This window comes from Corvus hawaiiensis, chromosome 4, assembly GCF_020740725.1.
Source record: "Corvus hawaiiensis isolate bCorHaw1 chromosome 4, bCorHaw1.pri.cur, whole genome shotgun sequence".
NCBI classification, from domain to species: Eukaryota; Metazoa; Chordata; class Aves; order Passeriformes; family Corvidae; genus Corvus; species Corvus hawaiiensis.
Window position 1 is genome coordinate 20018142 of NC_063216.1, and position 25455 is coordinate 20043596.

The 25455-nt window shown below is 45.7% G+C and overlaps 1 protein-coding gene across 3 annotated transcripts; it reads right to left on the minus strand.

Moving 5' to 3' along the window:
- Positions 1-2951: 2951 nt before the first annotated feature.
- Positions 2952-25375, minus strand: SLC37A3 (solute carrier family 37 member 3). 3 transcript variants are annotated; one of them, XM_048301420.1, is made up of 15 exons: positions 25295-25375; positions 21853-22027; positions 21636-21750; positions 19507-19599; positions 18982-19065; positions 17667-17812; positions 16950-17046; positions 15812-15896; positions 14573-14757; positions 11990-12131; positions 10660-10761; positions 8997-9044; positions 8039-8190; positions 6266-6331; positions 2952-5440 (listed from the first exon to the last, which is right to left on the minus strand). In XM_048301420.1, the coding sequence occupies exons 2-15, from the start codon at positions 21951-21953 to the stop codon at positions 5348-5350; spliced, it is 1509 nt and encodes a 502-aa protein (XP_048157377.1). In that variant the 5' UTR covers positions 21954-22027; positions 25295-25375; the 3' UTR covers positions 2952-5347. The 3 variants fall into 3 exon arrangements, with proteins under 3 accessions (XP_048157377.1, XP_048157378.1, XP_048157376.1); XM_048301421.1 differs by lacking the exon at positions 25295-25375 and adding an exon at positions 25250-25267; XM_048301419.1 differs by lacking the exon at positions 25295-25375 and adding an exon at positions 24969-25051.
- Between the last annotated feature and the right edge of the window lie 80 nt (positions 25376-25455).

Consider the following 25455-nt stretch of genomic DNA (forward strand, 5'->3'; position numbering starts at 1 on the left):
CTCCAGACATTTTGGGCGCGTGGGCTGATTCCCAAGTCCCTGATGCTGACACAGGACTGCTCTCACGGGCAGGGCTCCCACCTTTGCATCCATCCCCACGAACAGCTCCTTTGCCTTCCAGAGGAATGAGCACAGCTGCTTGTTGTCGTCTGCCCTATTTGTTGCCATGACTTGATAAGCAGTCCTGGGATGAACCTGCTACTGACTGGAAGAACTGAAATCTTACTATTCCAAGAAGGATGCAGGAGTTACAGCAGAGAGCAAGGAGGATGAAGAAGAGATAAATGGATATCTGAGCCAGTCCCAATGAAACTGCCTCTCAAACACTCCCATCCTTCTGGCTGGATAGTGCAGTGGGCTGAAACCCAACTGCTTTGTCATCTTTGGCACTCGCTGCAGGCAAGCACCAGCTCTTGTCAGCCCGACATCCTTTTCTCTGCCATGCACCCCAGAGCAGATGAGTGAGTTTCTAGAAATGGGTCCCACCTAACAGGAAAAGGAGTGAGGACATAGGTGTCCAGGTATAGGAGTTCTCTGGGGTCGTGTTGGAATCCAGGAGCCCAGAGAAAGCAACCCAGCCCAAATCCCCAATACTTTGCTAACTGCATTATAAAGAAACAAGATTTAATTAGCACATGTAAGTAATCTCCTCCTTAGCTGCTGTCATTCCACTGGTACACTCCGAATTCTATTGCTACTTCTGTGGCCCTCAAGGACAAGAGGTGGTGTTGTACCGATTCCCTTTGCTTCACAACAGGGGAAGAACACCAAAAGGACAGAGACATCACCAACTCACCTCCAAGTCCACCAACTCCACCTGCCACTTCAAAATCTATTCCCAAACAAAATAGATTGTCTCCAAATACTTTACTTGGACTTCTCTATTCTCAGCAGCAGTCTTTCTTCTCCTGGCAGTACTCTTAAACTTTAGAAGAGAGTAACAAAGCTTGCTCTCTGCTCCAGGAATACTTTCCAGTTTGGCTACTGCACCTGCATGCTGTCACAGCCCTGGACAAAGGAGACATTCCAAGAGAACCTCCTGGGATCCAAATGTATACAAATATCATCACCAGTGCAGGAGAACCAAAAGAAATGTTCCCAGTAATTGCCTAAATTCATCTTTGTACTAAGCAACTCTCCTTTAGAGAGGCTTTAATAGAATCACAGAATGGTTTGAGTTAGAAAGGACCTTAATGTTCATCTAGTTCCAACCCCCCTCCTGTAAGCACAGACACTTTCCACTAGACCAGATTGCTCAGAGCCCATCCGGCCTGGGCTTAAACACTTCCAGGGATGGGGGATGTTTTCTTGGGCATATAGATACCACAGGGAGCCCCAGTCCAGCCTCACACAGCATCCTAAGAGCTTGTATTTACAGCCTCCTGCGAGCAGGAGGCTGTTTACTAAAAGGATTAGATAAGGCTTGACAAAGATGCAGGAAGGTGGGCATGCTGTGCCTTAGAAAACTTTTGCAATACAGAACCCAAAACATCCCCGTAGGCAATTCCAGTTAGAAAAGAACCTAGAAAAGAAGGAGGGGAGAAATTTCAAACAGGTTTGGCAGAGCACTTTGGCCACAGCTGGATAGAGGGTTAAATTACAGGAGAATAACCAAAGAGCAGCGTGTCCAAGACATCCCTGAGCAGCCAGTGCTTGAACTGGTGAGGTCTGTGGGACTATCTCAAAATACTTTTTGTCCTTTTCCCTCTGGCAGAAAACAACCCCTAAAGCATGCTGCTGCTTCTCCTCCCACTCTCCTGCAGAAGGGAAAGCTGCTCTCCTGGGTTTGATGAGGACAAGCAGCTCACATGCTCCGTAAGGCTGCCCAGCACTTAGGGCAGCAGCTCAATTCTCCCTGCTTTGGAGAGCACTGTGGTACCCACCTGGCAAACATCCAGATCTTTAGGGTTCCATGCTTCCAAGAAAACCAGGATGCAGCAGCATTGCTTGTAGGGCATCTACTGCAAGGCCTTTCCTTGATACAGACAAGTGTTATGGGGCTGAAGCACACCTTTTCTTTTAATACGAGTTTGGTCAGTCTGTCACATCCTGGCGTTGTCTAAAACACTCAGAGATCAGTTCCTTGTGCATTTCCTTTGCACTTCTGAAGTTAAGCAATTCCTCCTCTCTTGCTTGCCCACACATTCAGCTCTGGAGATCACAGTCACAGCGGTGGTGATGGGGTTTGCTACTCTCAGCATTTTCAGATACTCAGGCAAAGCTCTACTCCTCAGAGTACTTCCAGAGTAGGCTGGAAAGTTCCTGATGAGTAGGTGGGAAAAAAAGTGACAGAGAAGGGGTAAAAATATGAACTGTTAGTTTTCTTGAGGAATAGCATCCTAGCACCACCAAACTACTCAGGGCTGAGGGACAGAACATGCAGGCACAGGAGTTTCTCCAGTGGTCTGGTATTGTGCTCAACTTGGAATTTAATATAAACTATAAAACACAAACACAATTACCAAGTTCCCCACTGTGTCCATTTAAACACAGCTAAGCAAGGATGTGGATTCATGTTTAAAGGAACAAGCCACAGGAGAGAAGGCACAGCAGGGCCCACAGGCACATGGTACATTTAGTTCCAGGGGAAGAACACCTGACTTCTACATGCAGATCAACAAAGAAATAAATTAATAAAACCAAGTATATGGTCTGGTTCCTTTATTTAAGACCATTAATTATACCATTATGGGCATCTCTGTTAGGGGACTTGCACAAAACTTCCTATGAGCCTGATCAGGAAGAGTGCCAAACTGCAGCCCAGGGAACATGGTCCCCTTTTAGGCTGGGATGAGGGCTTGGTTTCAGCACTAGCCAGGGCTCAGGCCTTCACAGCAGTTGAGTGAAAAGCAGCTGCTAGAGCCAGACCTGTGAGGAGGAGGAAGAGGAGGACGCTCAGCAGAACCACACCGGGGAGAGTGGAATAAAGCACACGGAAGAACGAGCCCAGATCAAGTCGAAGTACGTTTATTCACGTGAGATCAGTTCGGACATGACCAGATTGAAAACCTTTCTCCTTCAGAGCACCCTGGAGAAACACACAGTAGTGAAAATCCAGGACAACAACAACAGCAGCAATCCTGAGGCCATAGGCACGCCTCACTAATTGCGGGTGGCCCCAAAGTGCCGCACGCTTGGATGCAGCGGCTGGGCAGCCCGGGCTCGGCGCTCCATCACTCCTGACACTTCTCAAGAGGGGACAGAACTGTTTACAGGAAGCCATTTGTTACAGGGGCCGGCCTCTCCTTCCCCCCGACCCCAGCAACATCCCTTTCCCACCCCACCTTTCATCAGCTGCTTATCTGCTGCCCAGAGAGGCAGCCAAAAAGTTCATCCAGGTTGGAATTTGAAACCAGAGATTTTCAGACGCCGTGGCTGGGGTAAACGGTGCCGCCATCAATTTTAGAACTAAATTTCAGGGAGTTTTCATTCTATTTGTACAGGGGCTAATGAGTAGCTTGGGATGTGAACACTAACCCCAGGGCATAATTCTGAGAACAGGATGATAGATTCTCAGTCTCCGGCTCTAATTATACAGGCAAAAATTGGAATGGGAATGAGAAGAGTCAAGAACAGGACTCAGGTCCCGTATCAGCTTAATGGCATCATTTTCCCAAGCACTGAAATATTCTGAGGGTTAACAAAAAGATGCAACAATTACCTCCACCCAGAGAGAAAGACTCAAAAAAAGTCTAAAATGGAGCAACTGAGTTCCACATTAAGCAAAGCTGTGCATGGAGATATAACTGCAGAAGCAGCAATCACCAAGCAACTGTTCAAAACTGCAAAACCGTAAGGCACTAATGATGTTCCACTCATTACAATCAACACATGACTAAAAATTGACATTCATCAATTAAAAAATAAAATTAAATCACTGTACATTTTGAAAAGGCAACTGTTCCCATTTTAAAAGTTTCAAATTATCAGCTCCAAGAATTTCGCTGCTCCCCACCCCCACCCAGGCATTGCTGACTAGTTAGATGGAGTCTTTGCTCACAAGTTCTGCAGGTTAACACAGACCTATTGCAATAAAACATCTCAAGGCATAAAGACAAAGCAATTTTTTGAGAAGTTACTCAGTGATCCCTTTAAGATCACCAACAAATGTTAGAGGTGTCAGTTGGTCATCCCGCTTACCACTGTACTGCAAAGCATTCCAACAACACCACACCAAGTGCAGCCACTTGTTTTTTGTGCTTGCAGGTAGACTTGCAGCTACCTTTCCCTTCAAGATACAACTCAAGCTTTCAAACCCTGGAGCTTGAGGTTCCCTATGCAGCCATAGCTACAGGAGCATGGGGGAAGAGAGCAGCAGTTGCTCGTTAATGCGACTCCACGAGTACGCTTCAGTCCCTGTCTGGAAGCCCATGTCTGAGAGCAGACAGGTCCCTTAAATTCCTTTAATTCCATTCTGATCCTTCTTTGCTAGAGATGAGCAATTGCCCAAGGAGTATGAAGTCAGTGACATCAGTTTCCTTCAGAAGGTCACCTCACACCCATTTTGGTCAGTATTGATCAGGTTCAATAAACAAAGCAGTAGTGAAAGTATTTGTGTCCCATTACTGATCCCTGAAGCCATTCAAGGATCCTTTAGACACAAAGGACCTACTAAGGCCTATTTCAGAGATCACAGTAAAGTATTGCACGCCATTCAATAGCTTAAAAAACCATGAAATCTCATTTCTCAGAGATTAGTAACATTATTAAAAAATGTTAAAAACAAGTACAGAGGTAACTTCTCCATGTGACTCTACTGGAATATATAACAGTTAATAACTAGGGGATAGCAGAGGTCCATCTGTGCAGAGATTTAGCAACAGCAGTTTTTAAACAACTGGACAGCATAAATTCCAAATAATTATTTTTGCCCTTTCTAAAAGCTAAGGTGATCTTAAATTTAGGACTATCCATGAACTGCACTGTATGATTTCACCAGCACAAAAGAGCATCAAGATTCATTGCAAGACAGCCTCCCAAAAACCGTCAGTTTCAAACAGCTGACTTTGGTCAGCACATCCAGAAATAAATAAGAAAAGGTAGAGGAATGAGACACCCAACAGAAGACCCTGGTGTGACTGCTGGCATGGAAGAGCCTGGGAGGCTGGGACAATCCGTCAGTCCCATGGATTGTCTGGCTTAGGTCAGCAGCTCCGTGACAGGGTGGTCTCAGGATGCGTATTTGGTACTTCACGACTGAGCTTGCCTAAGGCGACTCAATCAAGTCTTGTGGAGTCATTTTGAATCAGTCCAAACCTGGAGGATGTACCAAACAAGTCTCCCAGGGCTTTGATGAGTGTCTCAGCTGTCAGTTCCATACAGCAGTCCTTCCAGAGGGGAGCAGAAGTCACTCTGCCAGCATTCGCAGGCGCCGCTCGTGCAGCAGCAACCTGATCTCCCTCACTATCAACGGTGAAATGAACAGGACTGTTGAACTCGTCTGTGGAAAGAAGCAAATCCAAGACAGTCAGCACAGAGCAACCACAGCTGCAGCCACCCCCACTCCAATGTGCACCCAAGGCCATCCCAGAAAGATACAGGCTAAGAGAAGGAATGACAGAGTGGCACAGCAGAGGAAGGACTGAGCTTGCAGGAAAGCTCATACAATTTCAGCTGTCATGATCACCCTTTCATAAAGATGAGCTCTTCAGGTCCTCAGTGACCTTCCTCCTCACCACCTCTGCTGGTTACCAAAGTGGCCTTCTCCATTGTCAGCACAGATGCAAAGACCTCTCCTGGCACTTCCAGCAGGGAAGACCAAGTGAATTGTGCAATGTTCACCACTGTGGTGATGCTGAGTGGACATCAGGGCTTCAACCATTCTCTGCCCCAGCAGCAAAACAGGGGCAAGGCATTTTCAGTTTAGTTTCAACACCCTCATCACTCCTTCCACTAATCTTCAAGACCTAACAAACAAGCAGCTTCACTTCAGCTCTCTGAAAATACTAGAAACTGTGTATCATGGAGACACAGGAGGGAGAAGTCCAGCCTTGGAAGTCAGTAAGGTGGTACGAGCTTTAGGAAATGCATACAGGTATTTTTGGGCAAGTATTTTTGTGTCTCTGCTACAATCTCAGTTCTTGTTGGGTAACAGGACTGTAAAGGATCCAAAATGAACCCACCTGACTTAGACAACCTGAGGCAAAGCCACACCACAGGCCACTTTGAGAATGGTATCTGAAGTCACAATTCCCAGGTTCTCACAAAAACCTCCTATGGCAAATTGAGCTTTGACAAAGAATTTTTAAAAACGGTGATTTCTTACCATTAGAATGAAGAAATAGAAAACCCACATCCATCCCAGGTTCTCCTGGATCAAAGACACTAGATACTAAATAGAAATGAAAAAAATATTATTCAAACTGGGGAGATAAGCATGACTTTCAGGCATAACACTTTCATTTCCTAGACTTTGTGGGCTGTTGACACTCTACACAGAGCTGATCACAAAATCTTCCAACTGGTCTTTTCCTGTCAGAAGAGATGACTCAGGACAGCAGCCTTTTTCTGTATGAAACCCACAGTTTCAGCAAAGCAGAGACACCATCCTGAAGCTTTACAGTAACTCAGAGCAGCACAAAGACAGAACTGAACTACAGTTTCAAAGGGTGACAAATTGACTCTGCTGAATACGAGGTTTTTGCACGGAACACTGGGACATAAGTGGATGTAAGTACTCTCAGAAGAGCTAAAAGCTCTAGAATGGCTTATAAATTACACAAGACACATTTTCAAGGGTTGTGCAACCAGTAACTACTTAACCCTTCATCCAGGCAAGACACTTGAGACTACACTCTGTTCTGAGCTGCACCCTGGCTCAATTGGGCAGCCCAGGCCACACAAGAAAATGTATCCCTTATTAGCAGATTTATATTCAGATGCTGCACAAGGGCCTCCCTTCTTCACTTCTGGGTGTATCAGGACAGGATCTGAATTTCTAACACGCTCATTGTGCATTTGCTGTTATTCACACACCCCCGGAATGACGTCGTGGTTGTCTCTGCTGGAATAAATGCAGTGTTGGAAGGGGAGGCAGGTGGAATCTCTCAGAACCAAAGACCCAATTTTTATGATGACGTGAGTTTGGATGGTATGTGTGTGGGAAGACAAAAACACCGAGAGGATGCCAGAAGAACACTGAGTGTAACAGTGCACTTATACATGTCCTCAGAGCACTTGTAATTTTCCATGTTCAGAGGAGATAAGCAGCATCTATCCCACAAAGGAGCGACTGAATGATTGTATTTTTCAGGCAATCAATGGCAAGCACAAACCCAAATCCCTTTCTAGAAAAGGAACTCGCACGCCTTGCCTGCATCCCTGGTATTTTACCACCACTGCAGGATGCCTGGAGTAGAACTGGCTCCGATGCCTCTCCTAAATCCTCCCCAAAGCACCACTGTGTTCTTTCACGTAGCTAACACTTGTATTTGAGAAGAAAACATCCCCAGTGGGCACACTGTCAGCTTCCTCCTCTGCAACACTCTAGTCCTCAGACCTCTGGCAGCATACTGTAAGGACTATTGAAGCAAGTGGGGCTGGATTTACAAGGTGTAAAAGATATCCACAGATAAAAAGAGCAAGCACAAATAAGAGCAAATTTTAAATCGCTCCATAAATGCTGTAACATTCCAAAGTATTCCAATTTTACTCAGTTATAGAGATATGCTTTTCTGTAAGAGAAGGTTTTCCTATCACCTCAAAACAAAAAATCTCCAACTTGCAAAATATTTTTTCACTCTTTGCGAAGCTTTTTGAAGTTCAGGATATGAAAGTATCTAAAATTCATTTGAACTACAAAAGTGCCTTAACATTAGCACTATTAATACTTAGTTTAGTTCTTAATTACATTGTTTCCACTGGAAACTTTGTTAAAACAGACAGGTTCCCTTGGTTGTTTCTTAATTATTTTAAAAATCCCCCAACTCTCTCTTTCTCTCCCCATACAACTCTGGATTGAGGAATGTACTAACATCTGTAACCACAACAGACACTTTTCTTCCTTCCCCAGACCTCTCTTTTCCTTTGGCAGCCTCACCTGACCCACAGCAGCACCAATACTGCCTGTTCCATCCACAATTCCCGTGACTGTTGCCAGAGCCTCGCTGCTGCCTTTCACCAGATCCTGACGCCCCAGGTCAGCAGAAATTGCAGAACTGATCATGTTAGAGGGGCCTCCAATGAAAAACCCTGAAAATGACAAGACAACAGCCTTGGTGCAAAACAAATACTCAGATTCTCAACAAAACACCTTCAAAACCCAGATTTTCTACCATGCAAAGCTCAGGACAATAATTAAGTCTAGGGACAGTGCTCAGAGCGTAACTGCAAGCAGAGGGGTACCTGAAACATACAGTCATGGAACACCCTGGATATCTGGAGTACCCACACAGAAACAGCCAACAAGAACGTTTTAATTACTTTGGAGTAGCATACCCCCATGCTACAGCCTCAGTCTCCAACAGTTCATGGAGGAGGAGATGGAAGGCAAAAAAAAAGGACCCACAACAACAAGACAGAGAGTTCTGAAATAAGAGTGTTTGGAAAGAAAGGCTCTATTCATGCAGGCTTAATTCCATAACACAGCACAGTATGTGTGGTGGCACAAAAAGCTTGTGACCTCTCACAGTACACAGGGTATTTTGGATTCTGACAAACACCCTCAAATTTGAGCTGCAGCTCATGACTCTGCCATATACCCAGTTCCTCAGATACAAGATCACTGGTATTTTGGCATAAATCCACCTTCATCATACTGAGCCAAGGCAGATCCCCTCAGCTCCAGGCCACTATTCTATACCTCCCTCTGTAAGGCAGTTTTCCTACAGCTGTTTTCCAAAGGTAACAGAAACTGGACCCCAGTTTTCACCCTTTCTGCAAAATCATCAGAGATGGCAGCACACACAAACACCTTACCACCACCTGGCTGGTGTTACTGATTGCTCTGCAACACATTTAGATGTCTACCAGCATAACAGCGGCTTTTGAGAAGTTACCTGTAATTGCCATGATCACAGCATTGATAGGTTTGCTGTTTGGGGAACCTGCAAGAGAAAGACCAGGTGAGGGTAAATAAACTTGAGTAGTAAGAGAATCCTTCATCTGTCTCTCTGGGGAAGTCAGGCTCAGCTCAAACTCTCTCATCATAAAGTATTCAACATTTGAATAAGCCTTTTCACTCATTCTCCATTTTCCAAAACATTTTTTAAAGTACAGAGATTGGACCTGGAGGTAGTAACCCAGCAACTTCCCAAACAATGCTGCACAATAAAGCAAAACATGCAAACCCCCATCTCCTAATTCCTCTTTACAAAGCCATGTCTGAGCACCTACAGGTTCTCCTTGCCTTTCCAGCAGCACGTGTACATGCAGCTAGTTTCCCATTACAGTCCCTCAGTGCTTTTCTGACAGTTTTCCCTGATACCTCACTTCCAGGCATCACCTGAATTCCTTACTCACTTCCACTCAGGGCCCACACATGGCAAGTTCCTGTGCAAGGCAAGGTGCACCCTCTTCACAGATTCTCAGGCCATTATTACTCTTAGGTGCAACACACTATGGGCATAATAAGGTTTCCTGTTTTGGCTGACGGAAGCTGAATTATCACACTGCAGGAACCTTGGATCACCTGAGACTTCTGTATCTGTCTGGACAGCAGCACATTTTGAGTTAAGCACAAGGCACCTGGTGCTCTGGCTGCTCTGCTGTCTAGTACAAACTTCAAACCTCATCAGCAGTAATTTCATGTTTACTTCCAATTCACTTTTTAAAGCAATGAGTTAGCACAAGAGCCTACAAAAACTCCACCAAACCCAATCCTTGCTATTCAATAACTTATTGACCTTACTTCGAGACCATCTGAGGAAGCCTGCATGCTTCCAAAAGCCACACTTCTCATGTCCAGCTCTGGCAGTTTTCTACCCACAGATCTCAAAGTGCTCTATAAAAGTCTGTCTGGACCACCACCCCATTTTGGAGGAACACACAGAGAAGTGAAACAGCATCCCAGTGAATTAAATCACTCTGGTACCACAGGACATTGTCTGAAGACACATACCTGTCACCCCTAGAAGTGCTTCATAAGATGTTTCACAGGAATTACATCTTCCCATCTCCTTACACTCTTGTTTTCCTGAGATTCCTTTCAATAGCCAGACAGCAAGAACTATATCTATCATAAAAGAGGCAGAAACTCTCCAATTTCACCACTTACAGAAGTGTAAGTAGTGAAGTCTAAGAGCTTCTCCTGCCTCTGTGTAGTGTATATGTACTCCAGTACAGATCTGTCCACAGATTCTCTTTCCTCATAGTATAGGGAAGCACCCGAGATTTCTTGCTCTACCAGTTATGGTGTTGACACAATGACAATGCCAAAAATCTCACTGACACTGAAGGAGGATCAGTACCAGAAGGATCAGTACCATAACTCACCACTATAGGGAAATGCAGCCACTCAGAGAATTCATTTCCACCCCATTAACCAGAGAACAGATTTCTTTCTGTGCAGAGCCGCACTTGAGCAAAATAGATCAAAAGGCACCATTCTGATCCAGAAGCAGTTTCAAGACCAGAAAACATAATGAGAACAGCCTGTACTCTGGTTCTCTCTAGGATGCACTGAATGAACCTCTTATCCCTGTGCAGCACACGCATACTCACGGCTGTATCCAAAGAGAGAGCCCACAGCGAAGAGCAGGCTCACTGCTAGCACTGGGGCTCTCTTTTGCAGCACATCAGAAATCAAGCCCTGGATAGTCCCACCTGTTCAAAAAGAAAAATATCACTGTCAGGATCAGGATGCTGACACCTTGAACAAAGCTCATTTCACTGAGTGCAGTGGCCTCTGGCTTCCTCATCAATACACATTCCCTCTAAAATCCTGAGAGCTACGTTTCCTGCCCTTACTGCCCAGGACACAGAGACAACAGTAAATTTAAGTGTCTCAGATAAAGCAGGGAAAACTACTCATAGTGCTCTATTGGGAATGTATTACTTCTTTTTTTCTGGCATGCAACTAGCCAATGCTCCTACTTTCCTTCTCTTCCCATATAGGACAATCACAACTCTACGACCACCACAACGCTGGATTAAGCAAGCTGAACACTGTGGCTCGTTCCTTTAACCGAAAGTGCAAGAACAGGCAGCTCTTTTCTCACAGGAAAAGCACTGTTACACAGGGGCCTCACATTCCCTGCTGTCTTCACCTACGTAGGGCAGGTGCAACTGAATGCAACAAATGCCAAAGGCCAATAAAAATCACCTTACGTACCACTGCTACCTCTGCAGGAACTGCTCTGCTGGTAAAAGCCAGAATGCTGAGAAAGCCTAATGCAGAAAAGGCCACAGAGGCAAAAACACTGACCCTGAACAGACCCAAATGAGGATGTCTATTACAGGAAAGCTAACTGGACAAGGGAATAAAGCAAGAACCTGCGCACAGGAGATTGGAAGTCTAAACACATATACAATATATTCTTTATTCTGGAGGAACTGGGTCAGATTTTGCAGCCAGCAGGAACAAGAGCAATTACATTTAATTTCTGAACATAACACAGTTGGTGCCTGCTCTGCTGAGATCTGCAATGAGTCTGTCCTTAAAAACATAGGACAGACAGGACAGTACAGAACCCACTAAGCCCAGATCTAAATCTTCCCCCAGGGTACCTGTCAGAAAGGAAGTAGCAAGCAGGGGCCCCATTTTGTACACAGCACTTTTCAAGAAGTCCTAGTCAGTGAAGAAAAGTGCCAGCTGGGGGTAATTTTCAAGAGTGTGACAGTGCCCTTCAGTTAAATGTAAACTCTTTAGGGGGTCATATACTTTTTTAAGGAAAAAAAAAAGCCAAGCAGCCACATACATAACTAGACTTTTCCCACATTCAGTGAAAGCGAGATCCCACTGAACACTACTGCTCTGGCTGCATTCACTGTCTTTCATTCTCAAACACTATGCAGGCAGCTGCAAGAAGATGTCACTCCCCTGCTCACTCACCTATGATTCCTCCCACATCATACCAGATCGAGAGCTGGTCAGCTTCTGCTTCTTTCCATCCAAAGTTGTTGCTGAGGTAGAAGGGCAGCCAGAAGAAGAATGAGTAATTCACCAGCTTCAAGCAGGCATAGGCCAAGGAGTACTGGAACAAAGAGAGGGCCAGCGAGCAGTTAGCACTTGAGAAATGCAAACAGCACTTCTGCTTATTCCCATAAAGCTCTGGATCCAGCTAAAGCTTTCATGGGAAAGCGCTTCTGAATTTCATGTAAGAAGGCAGCATCATGAAAGCTTAATGCTGAACATCAAAGGGAACCCAGGCATACAAAAATCACTGACAAGAAGGTTATTTTTTTATCACTGAATGCAATGGGTTAAAACACTTTCAGTGTAATCTTGAGAGGAGATGACATCAGGCTTCAAAAAAAAAAAAAAGAAAATTTAATTCACCTTCTGAAGAGAAGGGAGCCAACCACGTGACATGAAACAAGCTTGAGATTTAGTCATCTGTGCATCATGCTGAGAAAAGTTCTGTGAAGTGGTTCCTCTGTGCTATCTTGTGCTGCTCAAAAGGCTCATCTGCTTACAGCACCAAAAGAGAAAGCTTCATCCGTAATCCCCAGGCAGGTATTCCCGGACACGGGATGAAAGGTGTGGCCAAAGCTGAGCACAGGCTTTCAAACCCAACAACTGAGACAACCTCCTTCTTCTGGCTGCTGGGCTCAATTTGTCCTTAGCTAGCAGATCTCCTCCTTCAGAGCCCTCATGTGTGTGGCCAAGATTAGTTCTCAGGGACTGCTGGCCCAGCATGTGGAGGGACAGGTCACCCTGTTTCAGTAAAGCCGCCTGACAAACAGCGACACAGCAGTTCAAGGAACCCACTTGAAGAGGCAAACAAGGATGAAGATGCTAAAGCACAGCCTTTGAGACTGTGTGCATATGGACACTTGATTTTGAATTTTAAAAAGCAGATCTTTTTACATATTAAATTCCACAAAATCATCTCTTCTGAATTTATATTATTTTAATAGATACAGACTTTTTAGCTGTATTATTAACGCTTTTTCACTCTTACAGGACACAAACTAATTTCCACCATATATGGAAGACATGGGGATGTTTGGTAGAGTTGTCCTGCCTCTGGGTGTGAAAAGTGCACTGTACAAAGTGATATTTATTTCAATGCACTAAGAAACTGTCCACCAGATTGTCTGAGTGATTAAACACTGAATTCCTAGAGGCTCAGGGGAAAGCTGTCTGCACTAAAACTCTTCCACTGTATCACTCAGCAGGAGATGAGAGAAGCTACAGAAAAAATATGTCAAATAAATTCTTTGTAGAATCTTGACAAGGCTTTGGAGATTCTCTCAGTATTTGGTCTCTCACCAATCTGACATGGTATCCCTGTTTGGCTGGGCACTAATCTGACATCAGATAAAACTCAGAGGTGTTCAGGTTGCTGGATTAGGGTGTGGAACGTGTCCTCAAAACCCAAACTACGAAGCCAGCAACCTCAGTTGCTGCCATCTCCTTTTGCTCAGGCCAGTGAAAAAGGTCACACATCAACTGAGGCAGATGCCACCACTAACATTTTGTGTAAGGCATTTACCAGAGGAGGAAAGAACTCAAGATGGGTTTGCTCTCTTTTGCCATCCCTCAACTAAGGCCTTAACAACAGAACTGGGGTTGTCCTGCATTCAACACACTGACATTTCTAGGTTTCCACCCACCCCTTCCAGATTTCCTGTTTCTTTAATCACAACAGTCAACTGCTTTGCTCATTAAGGGTACCTGGCAACACTGCCCATTCAGTAGCTCTGCTCCATGACAAATCCAGACAGTTCCCACTGTTCTGCTGAGCCAGCCACTCTGCCCCCTTTCTTGTACTGGCTGTAGTACTCAGAGGGGACAGCCCACAGACGCAGAAGGTTAACATTGGTTTTTAATGACAGGTTAACTTTTCAGCTGAACATGAATTGGGCAATACTGCTGATACAGAAGCACAAGTTTTCAAGGGTCAGGACAAGGATATGTGGAAACTGCATCACCAGGCCTCGGTTTCCTGTTGTTCCTAAGAAATCCCACACACTTTGCCAGCTGTCACATCATGCCAATTCAGGCTTTTCAGGCCAGCTTTCTGCTTTACGGTAACTAAAAAACCCCAAATCTCAGTATCAGTGCCACAGAGCTCTGTGTGATGCTCAGTTAGGAGTGAGAACCCCACTCCTCAGGGCAAGCATCTATCTTACCAAGGAAGCATCCTACAGCCACCTTTGCTCATGGTCTCCCTTCCAAATTCACAGCAGGAAGGGCAGGATCTCTGCTCCCCTTCCCCTGCTCATTACATGCACTCCATGAAGCAGGATGGGAAGAGCAACACACACCACACACCCAGACAGTATCATCCATGCACACAAGGATAACAGGCCCAACCCCAACATTTCAACAGTGTGAGACATCAGATGTCAACCACTACAACATATGGTCAACATATTAACAATGATGTGAACAAATCCTGACAACGCAAAAAGCCAGCTTTACGTTTAACAGATAAGTCAGCTCTTACTTAAGAACCTGTGTCCTCACCAGTACTACACCAGGAAGGCAACAAGCTTGGAAAAAGCCAATGGCCTTGGGCTGGTTGTCATTGTCAGTTGCTTGAATGGAGTAATTCCGGTCATCATCATCTACATCGTCATTGCCCATCAGAGGTCTGTTGGCATCTTCTTCCACACTGACTTCATCTTCATCTGCTCCAAGCTCAGGGAGGCCTAAGTTTTACAAGGAATAAGCAACAGGAAAAACGGACCACAGCCTGTTCACCCTCTCCCCACTCTAAAGCTATGCTTACTTCTTTTAAGCAATTCTACCTTCTAGCAATTCCCTTGCTCTCCCATACCTCCATCTTCCTTTGGCTTAGAAACTCTTCTAGATGGTGTTCTGCAGTGCCGCCAGTTTCTACCCTTTGTCTTCTAGGGCTCTTGAAAGTATTGTCTGATCCTGGCGTCGGCTTTGTCTGTTCTGAGTGTCTGGCCATTAGTTGGAAGACACAACAAATTAGTGCATTTCCCCCCTTATTGAGGGGTTGGGATCCTCAGCCCTGGCTCCTGGGTGCCACCACCCTTGAATGTGGAGGCTGAGTGTAGCAGCAGGGACACAGACACCTGCTGCCTGTTCGTGCCTTTGCTGGAATGGAAGGCCTGGGAACTGCATTGTGCTTCCTGGGATGCAGAGCACTCTTATGAGCACTCTTTATGGCAGCTTTAGTGCTACCAACTTTACAGCCTTTGCAGGCACCTGGGAAACCTCCTCCATGGCCCTGTCAAAGCCCCAAAGTTCTTTTGTTTTCCTCCTACACTCTGACTTGCCTGCCACCTTTTCAGAGAAGAAACACATCCAACCCAAGAGTTATTTATCTGTGGCAGTCCTGCAGACCAAAACTACTCTCCCTTCCCTTTGCACAGTTAAGGCTTGCCATAGTTTTCTCCTACAACAACCAGTTATCAGTTTGTCTGCTGTTTCTTTAACAAATACTGATGTTTCAGGTGAAGAAAAACTGATAATTAGGCATATCCTAATGGAGATGTTAAAGCCAGGCCGTTTTATTTTGCTTTTAAAAAATATCCAGACCCTATTCACGTGATGCAGGGTAGCATTTAGTGTGATCTTGGCAAGTAAAGCATTTGCTCCATTAAATGCACTAAGGTGCAAGACCATTTGGTAAGAGCCCTGAGGATAAATGCTGTCAGAATGAGTAGAACTACCTGGAAAGCTGCAGCTCTGCTTTCCATGAAGGGACTGAAATAGCACAGCTCTTCCACTCACCCACTTCCTTCGGCGACGTCAGGAGCCCGAAGAACACAATGACTCCTCCAGCAAACTGTACGGAGGCAGTCACCAAGAAAGCATACTGAAGAGGAATAAAAAAAGCATTCTTCTTTAAAGCACTTTCAGTCACACACACCTCCCTCACTAATGAGGGTTTCTTTACATTCCAGCCTCATTAGAGAGCAAACACAGCTACAACAACCCAGACTGCATCCCTAACACTTGGAAACAAGTGATCTCTGCATCTCCTGAATAGACTGGGTCCTATCTAGGCCTATCTGTACTGAGGTGACAGCAGTGAGGAAGCAGCTGAGACAACTCAACCAGAGATACAGCTCTATTGGAGGGGACTGCTCAAAGAAGGGTCAGGCACCAAATTCAGACAAGATTGTTCAGAGCTTTAGTCAATCAGATCTTGAAATCCTCCAAAGACAGATCCTACAGGCTCTGTCCCCTTGTTCCATTGCTTTACATCATAGGAAAATAGTTTCCCAAATATCCAGTTGGAACCATCCCTGCTTCACTTTATACCCACTGCTTTTTCGCTCTCTCACAGTGTAGTCCAGGAAAAAGTCTGGCTCTGATTTCTCAGCAATCTTCTCCCAGGCTTTGGAAGGCTGCTCTTGGTACCCTAAGCCTTCTCATGTCCAGAGTGACCAGCTCAGCTCTGCCAGCCTGTCCTCAGAGACCCCATGCTGCAAGATGCGCTGGGTCACTCCCATTCCCTGTGCTCAGTTGTCCACTGCCACAGGACAGCCTGGCCTCTTCCCACTCACAGCAGCTATGCCTCCATGCCCTTCCAGCTCCAGTGACTCCAGTCAACTGAGAACCTGTGCTGGATGACTCTGAAGAGCACTTGAAGCCACCCAAATCAGAAGAAGGTATAATGTGACACTAGAGCTCCTCAGTAACATCAGTCCTGTTTACAGAGGAGTCTCAAGCTCATTTCTCCCAGTTTGGAAGAGTCAGGAAAGGAATAGCCTTTCTATTCTGCCTACTGCTTACCTCCACAGAACTCAGTAAGATGAAATTGGACACATGAGGCTGCTGCCCCTCAAAGATGGGATAAGAAGCCAGTGTCTCATAACCCATTCAGACATGCAGGTGCAGCTAGAAGCCAGGCAGCAATACCTACCTCATAGCCATATTTGAGAACGCAGGAGGCAAGGAATGCCCCAAGGATATTTCCCACAGATGCACAGGCACTCCAGAGTCCAAACACAAAACCTCTCCTGCAGAAGGGGAAAAAGATTTGAAGCAGGCAATGTGAGGACAGATGACATTACAAACAAGACCAAAACAAAACATTCAAGTGAACTTTAACTTATGAATAAAGTTACACCATTTTCCCTGACCACTTCAAAGAGACACAAAGTTCACTTAAAACAAAACACATAATAACTTGGAGGGGTCAAATAGATAAGCAAGGAACCCTGAAACATCTGTGTTAAAGCAGAGTGAGCTGGCAACTAGGTTACAAACTGACTAGAACTCCTCTGCAATACCCCAGAGAGAGAGTAGAATCTACCAGGAGTCAGTTACTATTTGCTCTCTTTATTGGTAAGTAGACAGAAACAGGTTTTCCAGTGGTATGAAAATTAAAATTGAGTCACTCTAAGGGATTTTTGAAGTTTGACTCTGTGCTTTTAACACACACAGTTGTGTTCACACCAGGCTGTGCTGTGGCTCCAGAAAAATGAGAAAGAGAGAGAGAATGTAACAAGGAAGGCACATTTCATCCTACCTAATTTTAATTATGATCTAACAGTTGGCCTTTCTGATTTGAGAATTTCAGCATGATCTGTTGCTCAGCAGGTCAGATAAGTGAGTCACTGAAGACAACTCAACTTACCCAGCTTTTCCAAACCAATTTCCCATGACAGCAACCACACAGGGCCAGCCAGTGGACTGCAGCAAGCCATTCACAACCCAGAGACAGCAGTAGAACCACTTGTTGTAGAAATGCAACCATTCTGTGAGTGTGCCAAAGGAGAACACCTAGAGAGGAGCAGGGGGAAAACAGAGAAGACACCCTGAGGCTACTGATGAAAGACATTCAGGAGTGCGGTGCTAAAAAAAGGAACAAGCTTTCAGGGAGCTGTGCAGGGCCAGGGCAGAGGCCAGGCTGGCATTGTTTGAGACACAGCACAGGACTCACAGCACCCTCTGCTGAGCCAGCAGAGCTCTGACTCCAGAGACAAACGTGCTATCATGGCACTTCCTCTCCAAAAGACTTTTGTCTCCCCAAACAGCACAGTTACAACAGCAGAGGAGAAGGAAGAGACAAATACTTTCAGTGACAACACTAAAAATAGAGTAGCCTCTTGATCTGCTGCTGTACTGACATCCTAATCCATGAGGCTCTCTGCAAACACAGAACCCTCACAGGTCATGGATCTTCACCAAATTTAACATAAATACTACAGCCAGGTCTCAAATTACTAAGTGCTCTAACCCAAACCAGCCAAAATAAACACACATTGTGGCACAGGGTGCTTGAGGCACACTTGTAGTCACGTGTTTGCAGAGCCCAATAGGTCACAGTAGGGTTTGTAGCCACTGGGTAAATCAAACACACTCCACACATTTTACCACTACTTTAATAGCCAGAAAACCACCATGAGATAAAACAGATTCACACTTATCTGCAGTGGTTTGAACTTGAAGAACGCTTTTGTTTTAAGCAGATACTCTTTTTTGACACATACCCTCCCAGCAATTACATAAAATAAGTACATGAGTGCCTGGGATTGTTAGCACATCCTTTAAAGAACAGAGTGAAGATTGTGTTTGGAAGCAAAAGCCTCGATAACAACATACATGGTCTCAGAGATTAAGTTAAGTCCCCAAAAGTCCAAATACACCAATCTTGAACAAAAGCTGTTCATCAAGTCTCTAGGCAGTGCCTCAGACTTAGGAATTTCCTTCTAACACAGTGTCCAGAACTAGACATTTCAGGAAGGGGGAGTCATCTACGCTCAGTACTTTAGACAATGCAGTACATGCATCCAGCACCAAGTTATACCTGCAGGCTTTGAGACACTGAGGTACAGCTACAGCTCACGAGCAGATTCACACAGAAACAGAGCCTCTTCTCCCCTACAGCAACACCCTGCCCAGAAACCCTAAGGAAGATCTTTAAATCCCACTACTACATTCCAACTTACCACCAGAGCAGAGGAACACATGCCAAAAGACAAAACCCAGCGTAAATTCAGGCGGTCCCCAACTATGCCACTGACAAAGAGACCCTGAGAACAAAACACAGCATTAAATAAAGCCAGAAGATTTACACCCCATAGCTGTAAGAATTAAAATGACATAGAAAGGCCAAACTAATCCAAACACCGCCATTATACCAACGTACAGTTTGATTCTAACCACTTCTCTTGTCACCAAAGAAACCCTGCTCGTAGCTGCTCATTACATTTCTTGTTTGAAAGAATTCAGCTGAGAACTCTTGGAGAGACAGAACTAGTCCTCCCTGGTGACAGGAGTGTAAGAAATTCTGAAGTGATAGTACTTCCCTTGTGTTTGCTAACAAGCATCTTCATATGGGTGACAGGCATGGGCAGAACTAACAGAAACCGAAAGAGAAAAGATTTGCCTCTGAACTAAGCTTTTTATTGTGGGTGAGATGTTCCCAGTAAGAGTCAACCAAAGCTGAGCAGCTTGGGGTTAGCTTTACTCACCACAGCATAGGAAAACAAAAAGATGGTGTCCAGTGTCCCTAGGAAGAGAGTTGCTTCTTCTGCATTAGGAAATAAATGGCTGCTGTTCCAGAGCTAAAGAGAGAAAAATTTGACAGGTGAACAGGGAGAGGCATAGCTCATTCTACTCTTTTTCAGTGGAAACCCCAGCTCCAAAGCAGAACAGCATCTGGCCCAAGCAAGCTCCCATTCCTCCAAGACTTTAATTATCAAATCAGGAACAATTCTGGCATTATCTTCTGGCAGAAAATGTCCACTGACACTTTGTTTCACTTCTAAAAGGCAAGCTAGCAAACCAGAAGGGAGAAATGTTCCTTTAACCTGGATCAAGACAAACGACTGGCAAAACAAACCCTACTTCTAACAACCATGCAACTGTTAGACAGCTTCTTACTCTGAGACACTGATGAGCATTTTAATGAATAATACAATAAAGGCATATTCTGTTTTATGTGCAGCATCTCTTCTGTACTTCTCTCGCTGTCTTCATTAAATAAATAATTCCCTTGAAGTATTTGTGGCAGCAGCCAAAATAAGAAATGACAGAAAACAAACAGAAAAGAAAGACCACAAAAAGAACAAGGGGAAGAAATAGACTGGTTGGAAACTATTTACAACAAACTCCAGTCACTAATGTTGTTAGGTTTTTTGCTTACCCTGAGTTTCACTTTACTTTCAATACGATCAAAAAAAGGGGAAAAGTCTCACTTGTCCCCAAAGAAAGATTAATGAAATCAGGTTAAAAAAGCAAGCTTTGAGGATAACTTGAAGAATGAATAAAGTTAATCAGAACAAAGTTTTCTTCCCTTCTCACCATGCCTCCATTAGAAAACAAACAAACACAACCCAAGCCCAATCTACAGATATGCCTAACCCAAATATCATCAGTTTCAGCTTGATTCTAGCTCTCCAGGAGAACATCTTGCACAGACAACACTACTCATACATCCACTTAGTTTAACAGATGGAACCTAAATTGATACCTAAAGGACCAGTTTGACCATTTTTCTTGTTCAGACATGCATCTCAACATCCAGCAAACACCAAATCATCTATATATTAAAAAAACCAAAACAAAACAGCTTCCAAAATATACTAGTTGTTTGAAAGTCAGTTAAAGAACTAAATAGAAACACCTCGTATTTTGTTTTAGCATCCCTGGGATGCTCGCTCCTTTTGGCCATACTATAAAATCCTGAACACATTACAAGTGAAATTTACTATTCTCACTTATCACAAGAAGTCAGCATTTATCATCCTTCTGTTCCTTCTGTCAAACATTCAAATAACCAATGATTTCTAATGCAGGCAACGCTCCAGCAGCTGACTTGTAACTCCCTGCTCTAATAGATCTCATGGCTTGTGACCAAGCTGTTAATGTGAGATTTCTTCCACTTCTCAAAAGCATCGGGACAAAGCATTACAAAAAACAAGCATGGCCCTAAACACCCTATGGTAGGAACCAGGAGATAGTTCTTGCATTCCCATTTGTGAGAACCAAGCACTTTAAAACTTCCTTTCCTGCAAGCAAGCACTGCCAAACTCCCTCTGCTTTCACTGAAGCCAGGATTTTAAAGACAAGGCGTACTGGATGCTCAGCATGGAAATCAGACCTTTTAGATGCAAGATAAAACATCATTCTTCACTATCAACTTAGGATAAGCAGCTAGCATGCTCAGATAGCTCTCTTCTCTCCTGGTTTGGCTATCCTTTTAAGAGAGTGGCAGCAGCACCACTGCCACAGAGAAAGCACAGTCAGGATTTCACAGAACTCTCTGTAAGCCCATTAACTGCTTTGGTTTATTGCCTCCAACGCTCCAGAGGAAGAGTCCCTGTTTCCCCCTCCTCCATGCTTCTGGCTATTGCAGACTCTGTTGGGGCCCCCATTTCCTTTGGAACACTGTAGCTTCTCAAGAAGTTTCCCTCTGGGTACCACTAGGGAAGATTTCAGCCTTGCCTGGTGATCCATAATACTACAATGCCAACTCCTAAAGTTCCCCCTCACATTCTGAGAAGTGAGGAACACCTAAGGGGCCTCTTCAGCCCCACAAGCTCAGCCCACTGGCAGCTGCCCACCTTTCCTTGCACTTCCTTCTCCCTTGTGTCCTTACCTCGTATGGCCGGAGCTCAGGGGCCGTGCTGTTTAGGCAGGAGGGAGTCCATTGGCTGGAAATGCTGACTTTGACATTACTGAATGTCTTTCTGGAGGCATGGAGCAGGGAATAACTGCCGGAAAACACACAGACACAGGTTGGCTGAATTTTCTCTGGATGTTAAGGGGGAAAGGGTGGAAATACAAATCTCTGAGCAGAGATACACTCAACCTACCTGAAGAAGGTCAGCAGGAACACAACAATATGATGGTGGGTGCAGTGGGACACAAGGCCTCTGTTGGCAGGCTGCCTCCGGAAGCTTCCAGGCACAGCCATGTTCCTGGCAGCCCTATCCCTGCTCCTGCCTTGGCCACGAGGGCTGGATGGTGATTAGGTCATTTTTCTTCTCACTTAAATAGAAGAAGGTGGGAAGGGAGGAGAAGAGAAAACATATTTGAATTAAAACACATATATGAAGTACAGCTCTGCTCCCCAAACAGCTCGAATTCAGATGGAACAACTCTATGCCATGCCTTTCCACCAGTTTCACACCACTACCCATCTCATCACTTGCACATTCCTCAGTACCTTCTATGGCTTAAGGTGTCTTGTTATTCCCATTCTCCCAGTACCCTCATGGCACTTCTTTTTTGTTTCTCTCCTAGCAGATGCCTCTTCAGTGCCCAGGACCAAAGAGTATCCCCTGGATCTACCAGTTTCCAGCATTCCCCCATTAAAGACCATTCTGCACCACTTACACACATGGTGCACTACAGAGTGGCCATAAGTAAGAGCTTTCCACTGCTACCTGGCTGGACACAGATGGGTGATGAAGCCACAAGAGCAGCATTTATGGGTGGAGAAGAGTTTGCAATCTGACTGCCTCATTAATTGAAAGAATATTTCCAAGAGTGGACTTGCATAGATGGAAAAAGGGAAGTAACTGTGAGGACAGTGCTGAAATCCAACAGCTGGAATCTTTGCCTATTTATTCTCAAGCCTGACATTACAGCTCCATCTGTCACTAACTCATTAATACAGCACATGACAAGTCACACCTTCCTGTCCCTACCTGTAGGGCATGGGTGACATCTGCCTCAACTTCGAGATAACCAGGAATTATCAGCACTGAGGAAAGGCCATGACAGACAAACAATTTCCTCATGCTGCTCCATGTCACACTGCTCCACTCCCCCAGCTGCACTGGCATGGCCGAGGGACCATTTCTGCTAACAGATTTTGGGAAACAGCCCCACTGCCAGCAAGCGGGTGAATCTCTCTCCACATGTTTCAGAAGACATGCCAACACCACAAACATTCTGAATGCTGAGGAGAGGTACAATAAAGCACCACCCCTGTTTCCCCAAAGGATCAGCACTGAAATAAGACAGAAGATAATGCCTTTGTGTTCTTCTGTATCTACAGGCATGGTTTGTAATTATTTGCACATCTGATAGAAGATTTTACAAGTTCAGTTTCATAACCTCACTTGGAGAAATTGGAAGTCATTGCCCAGTCTCTCATCCAAATTACTGCTGCTGAAAACCATTTATTTCACACAGACTTTCTGTTCCTCCTTTTTAAAGGTTCATCAAGACACCTTTCACTGCTGGCAGCCTCCCCTCCCCGTTCTCTCAGTGATGACACATGCCTGACTAACAGCAATATCCAGCTACTGCTGGATACATGAACTATCATGGAAACCAACATCACATCTGACCTCCAAAACGGAGTGTGGCACAGAGACCCTCTGAGTAACACGGGCCAGCCATGACAGCTTTGAGACACTGGAGTCATGTTTATCCTACACCACACCTGAACACCTCCATTCTCATCCAGCACAAATGCAGTGAGTCTGTACAAGACCTGACACCATCTGTCTCCATCTACACAGCCCAGGTGCACTTGAGCCACACTGCCACTGCTCCAGCTGGCACAGAGCACCCTGGTGTACCGGCACCTCCTTGCAGGAACATGTGCCTAGAGTGCTTGGGTTCACACAGAGGAAAAAAAACTGCCTACAACTGGAGCTGTGAGAAGGCAAGACTAGCCCTGGAAGAGACAGCTTTGCAAGTAGTCTTGATACTACCTTCACCTGAGGTCCCAGACCATTTCTCAGCACCAGTGAATGAAGACTTAGCAGCTGCAGAAGTATCACACAGTGCTACTCCCTTCCAGGCAGCAGTACCCCTACAGCTCAGGGCTGACCCCCATACAAGCTGCACGCAGAAGGGAAGCCAAGGCACTCCAATTTCCCAGCTCCCTGGTCCTCACGGGCCTGTGAACCACACGCTCTGCTGGTCAAACACAAGAGCTTCCTTGCCTCTCCCTCCCCTCCCACCAGGCAGATAACAGAGCTGTCCTGAGGAAAGCAAAACACTGCTAGTTGTGCAATGCTGTGGGGAAAAGTTCCTTCCTTGAGTAATCAGTTTGCAGCCCAAAGCACAAGATTTACTACTTGCTTCATGTCAACATATGCAAATACAGATCTTATTTGTCCAAGATACTGAGCCCTTTTAAAGCTAAGACCTGGTTTGACCTTAGAGTCACCTCTTTTTTTTTTAACAGCATTTACTATTGAAACAATCTGTTCTTCAGAGCTTTCCAATCTCAGCTAGTTTTCTAGAAGGCCTTCTGGCACAGGACACTTTCACAGCGTAGAGATAACCACGAAATATTGTGTTTTCCCTCTTTCTTCATCCTGCCCTTTCTGTATTCAAAACTGGCATTCTCCCTAGGCTAGAAAAGTGTGCAACCAGTTCATTCCTTAAAGTTAGTCTTCTAATTATTGTGAGAACACCACAGTAACTTTGTAGTGGAGGAGAAGCAAGAACTGGGCAGCAAGATGACCCACAGAACTCAAGACAATGAAGCACATACCTTTAAGAAAGAAAGGCATGCTTTTAGAATGTTAGACTGCCTTGTCCAACTACTTAGCTCTATTTACCTTCAGCCAGCTGGTATTTTGAGTAAGCTTTTGTTAGGCTTTCACCCTTATTTGTTAAGCTCTCCTCGGTGTTCTGCTTTATCCCTTCACTTAAAGTCAAAATAAGACACCTTAATTTCAAAACAAACATCCTTAATGCTACCCTACTGCCCTCCAAAGCCGGCAGGAAAGTGCAGCATTAACATTCCTGTCCCAGTTAACATTCCTGGGACTTCCAATGTGAAAAACAAAAGAAGGGATTTTTTTTTTCCTTAAAATAATAGTAATTTTAAAAACCAAGCAAAACCCCATCAAAACCAAACCAACAACCCCCCGCACTCGTATGCCATTTTTCCAGGCAGACAGCAGAACAGTGGCACAACCCCAAACCCACGCCGGGCCCTCCGCAGCCAGCGCAAGCACACCGTCTGTCACCGCGGATGCCCGGCCGGATGCTGTCCGGGAAGGACAAGGGGCTGCCCCGAGCACCGGGATGCTCCGACCACGATCCGGGCTGCCGGGCCGCGCTCCCGCCGCGGGCACGGCCGCCCAGCCCAGCCCAGCCCAGCCCAGCCCCACCGCTCCGCTCCCGGCGCTGGGGCCGCGTCCTGGGCGGGCCGGGGAGCGGGGCCGAGCGGGCAGCGCAGGGCTCGCCCCAGCTGCGGCTCCGGCACCGCCGCTGCCCCGCCGCGGCCCGGCCCCGCACCTCGGCCGCCGCCCCACGCCCCGGGAGCCGCCCGGCCCCGCGTACCGTGCGCGGCGCCCAGCGCGGCCGGAGGAAGTCGGCGGGAGGAGGCGGCGGCTCTTCCGGGCGGTCCCGCGGAGCGGCGGGAGCTGTAGTCCGGCCGCGGCCGCCGCCGGGGCCCTGCCCGCCCCCTGCGCGGGGCGGGAGCGAGCGGCGCCGGCCCCGCG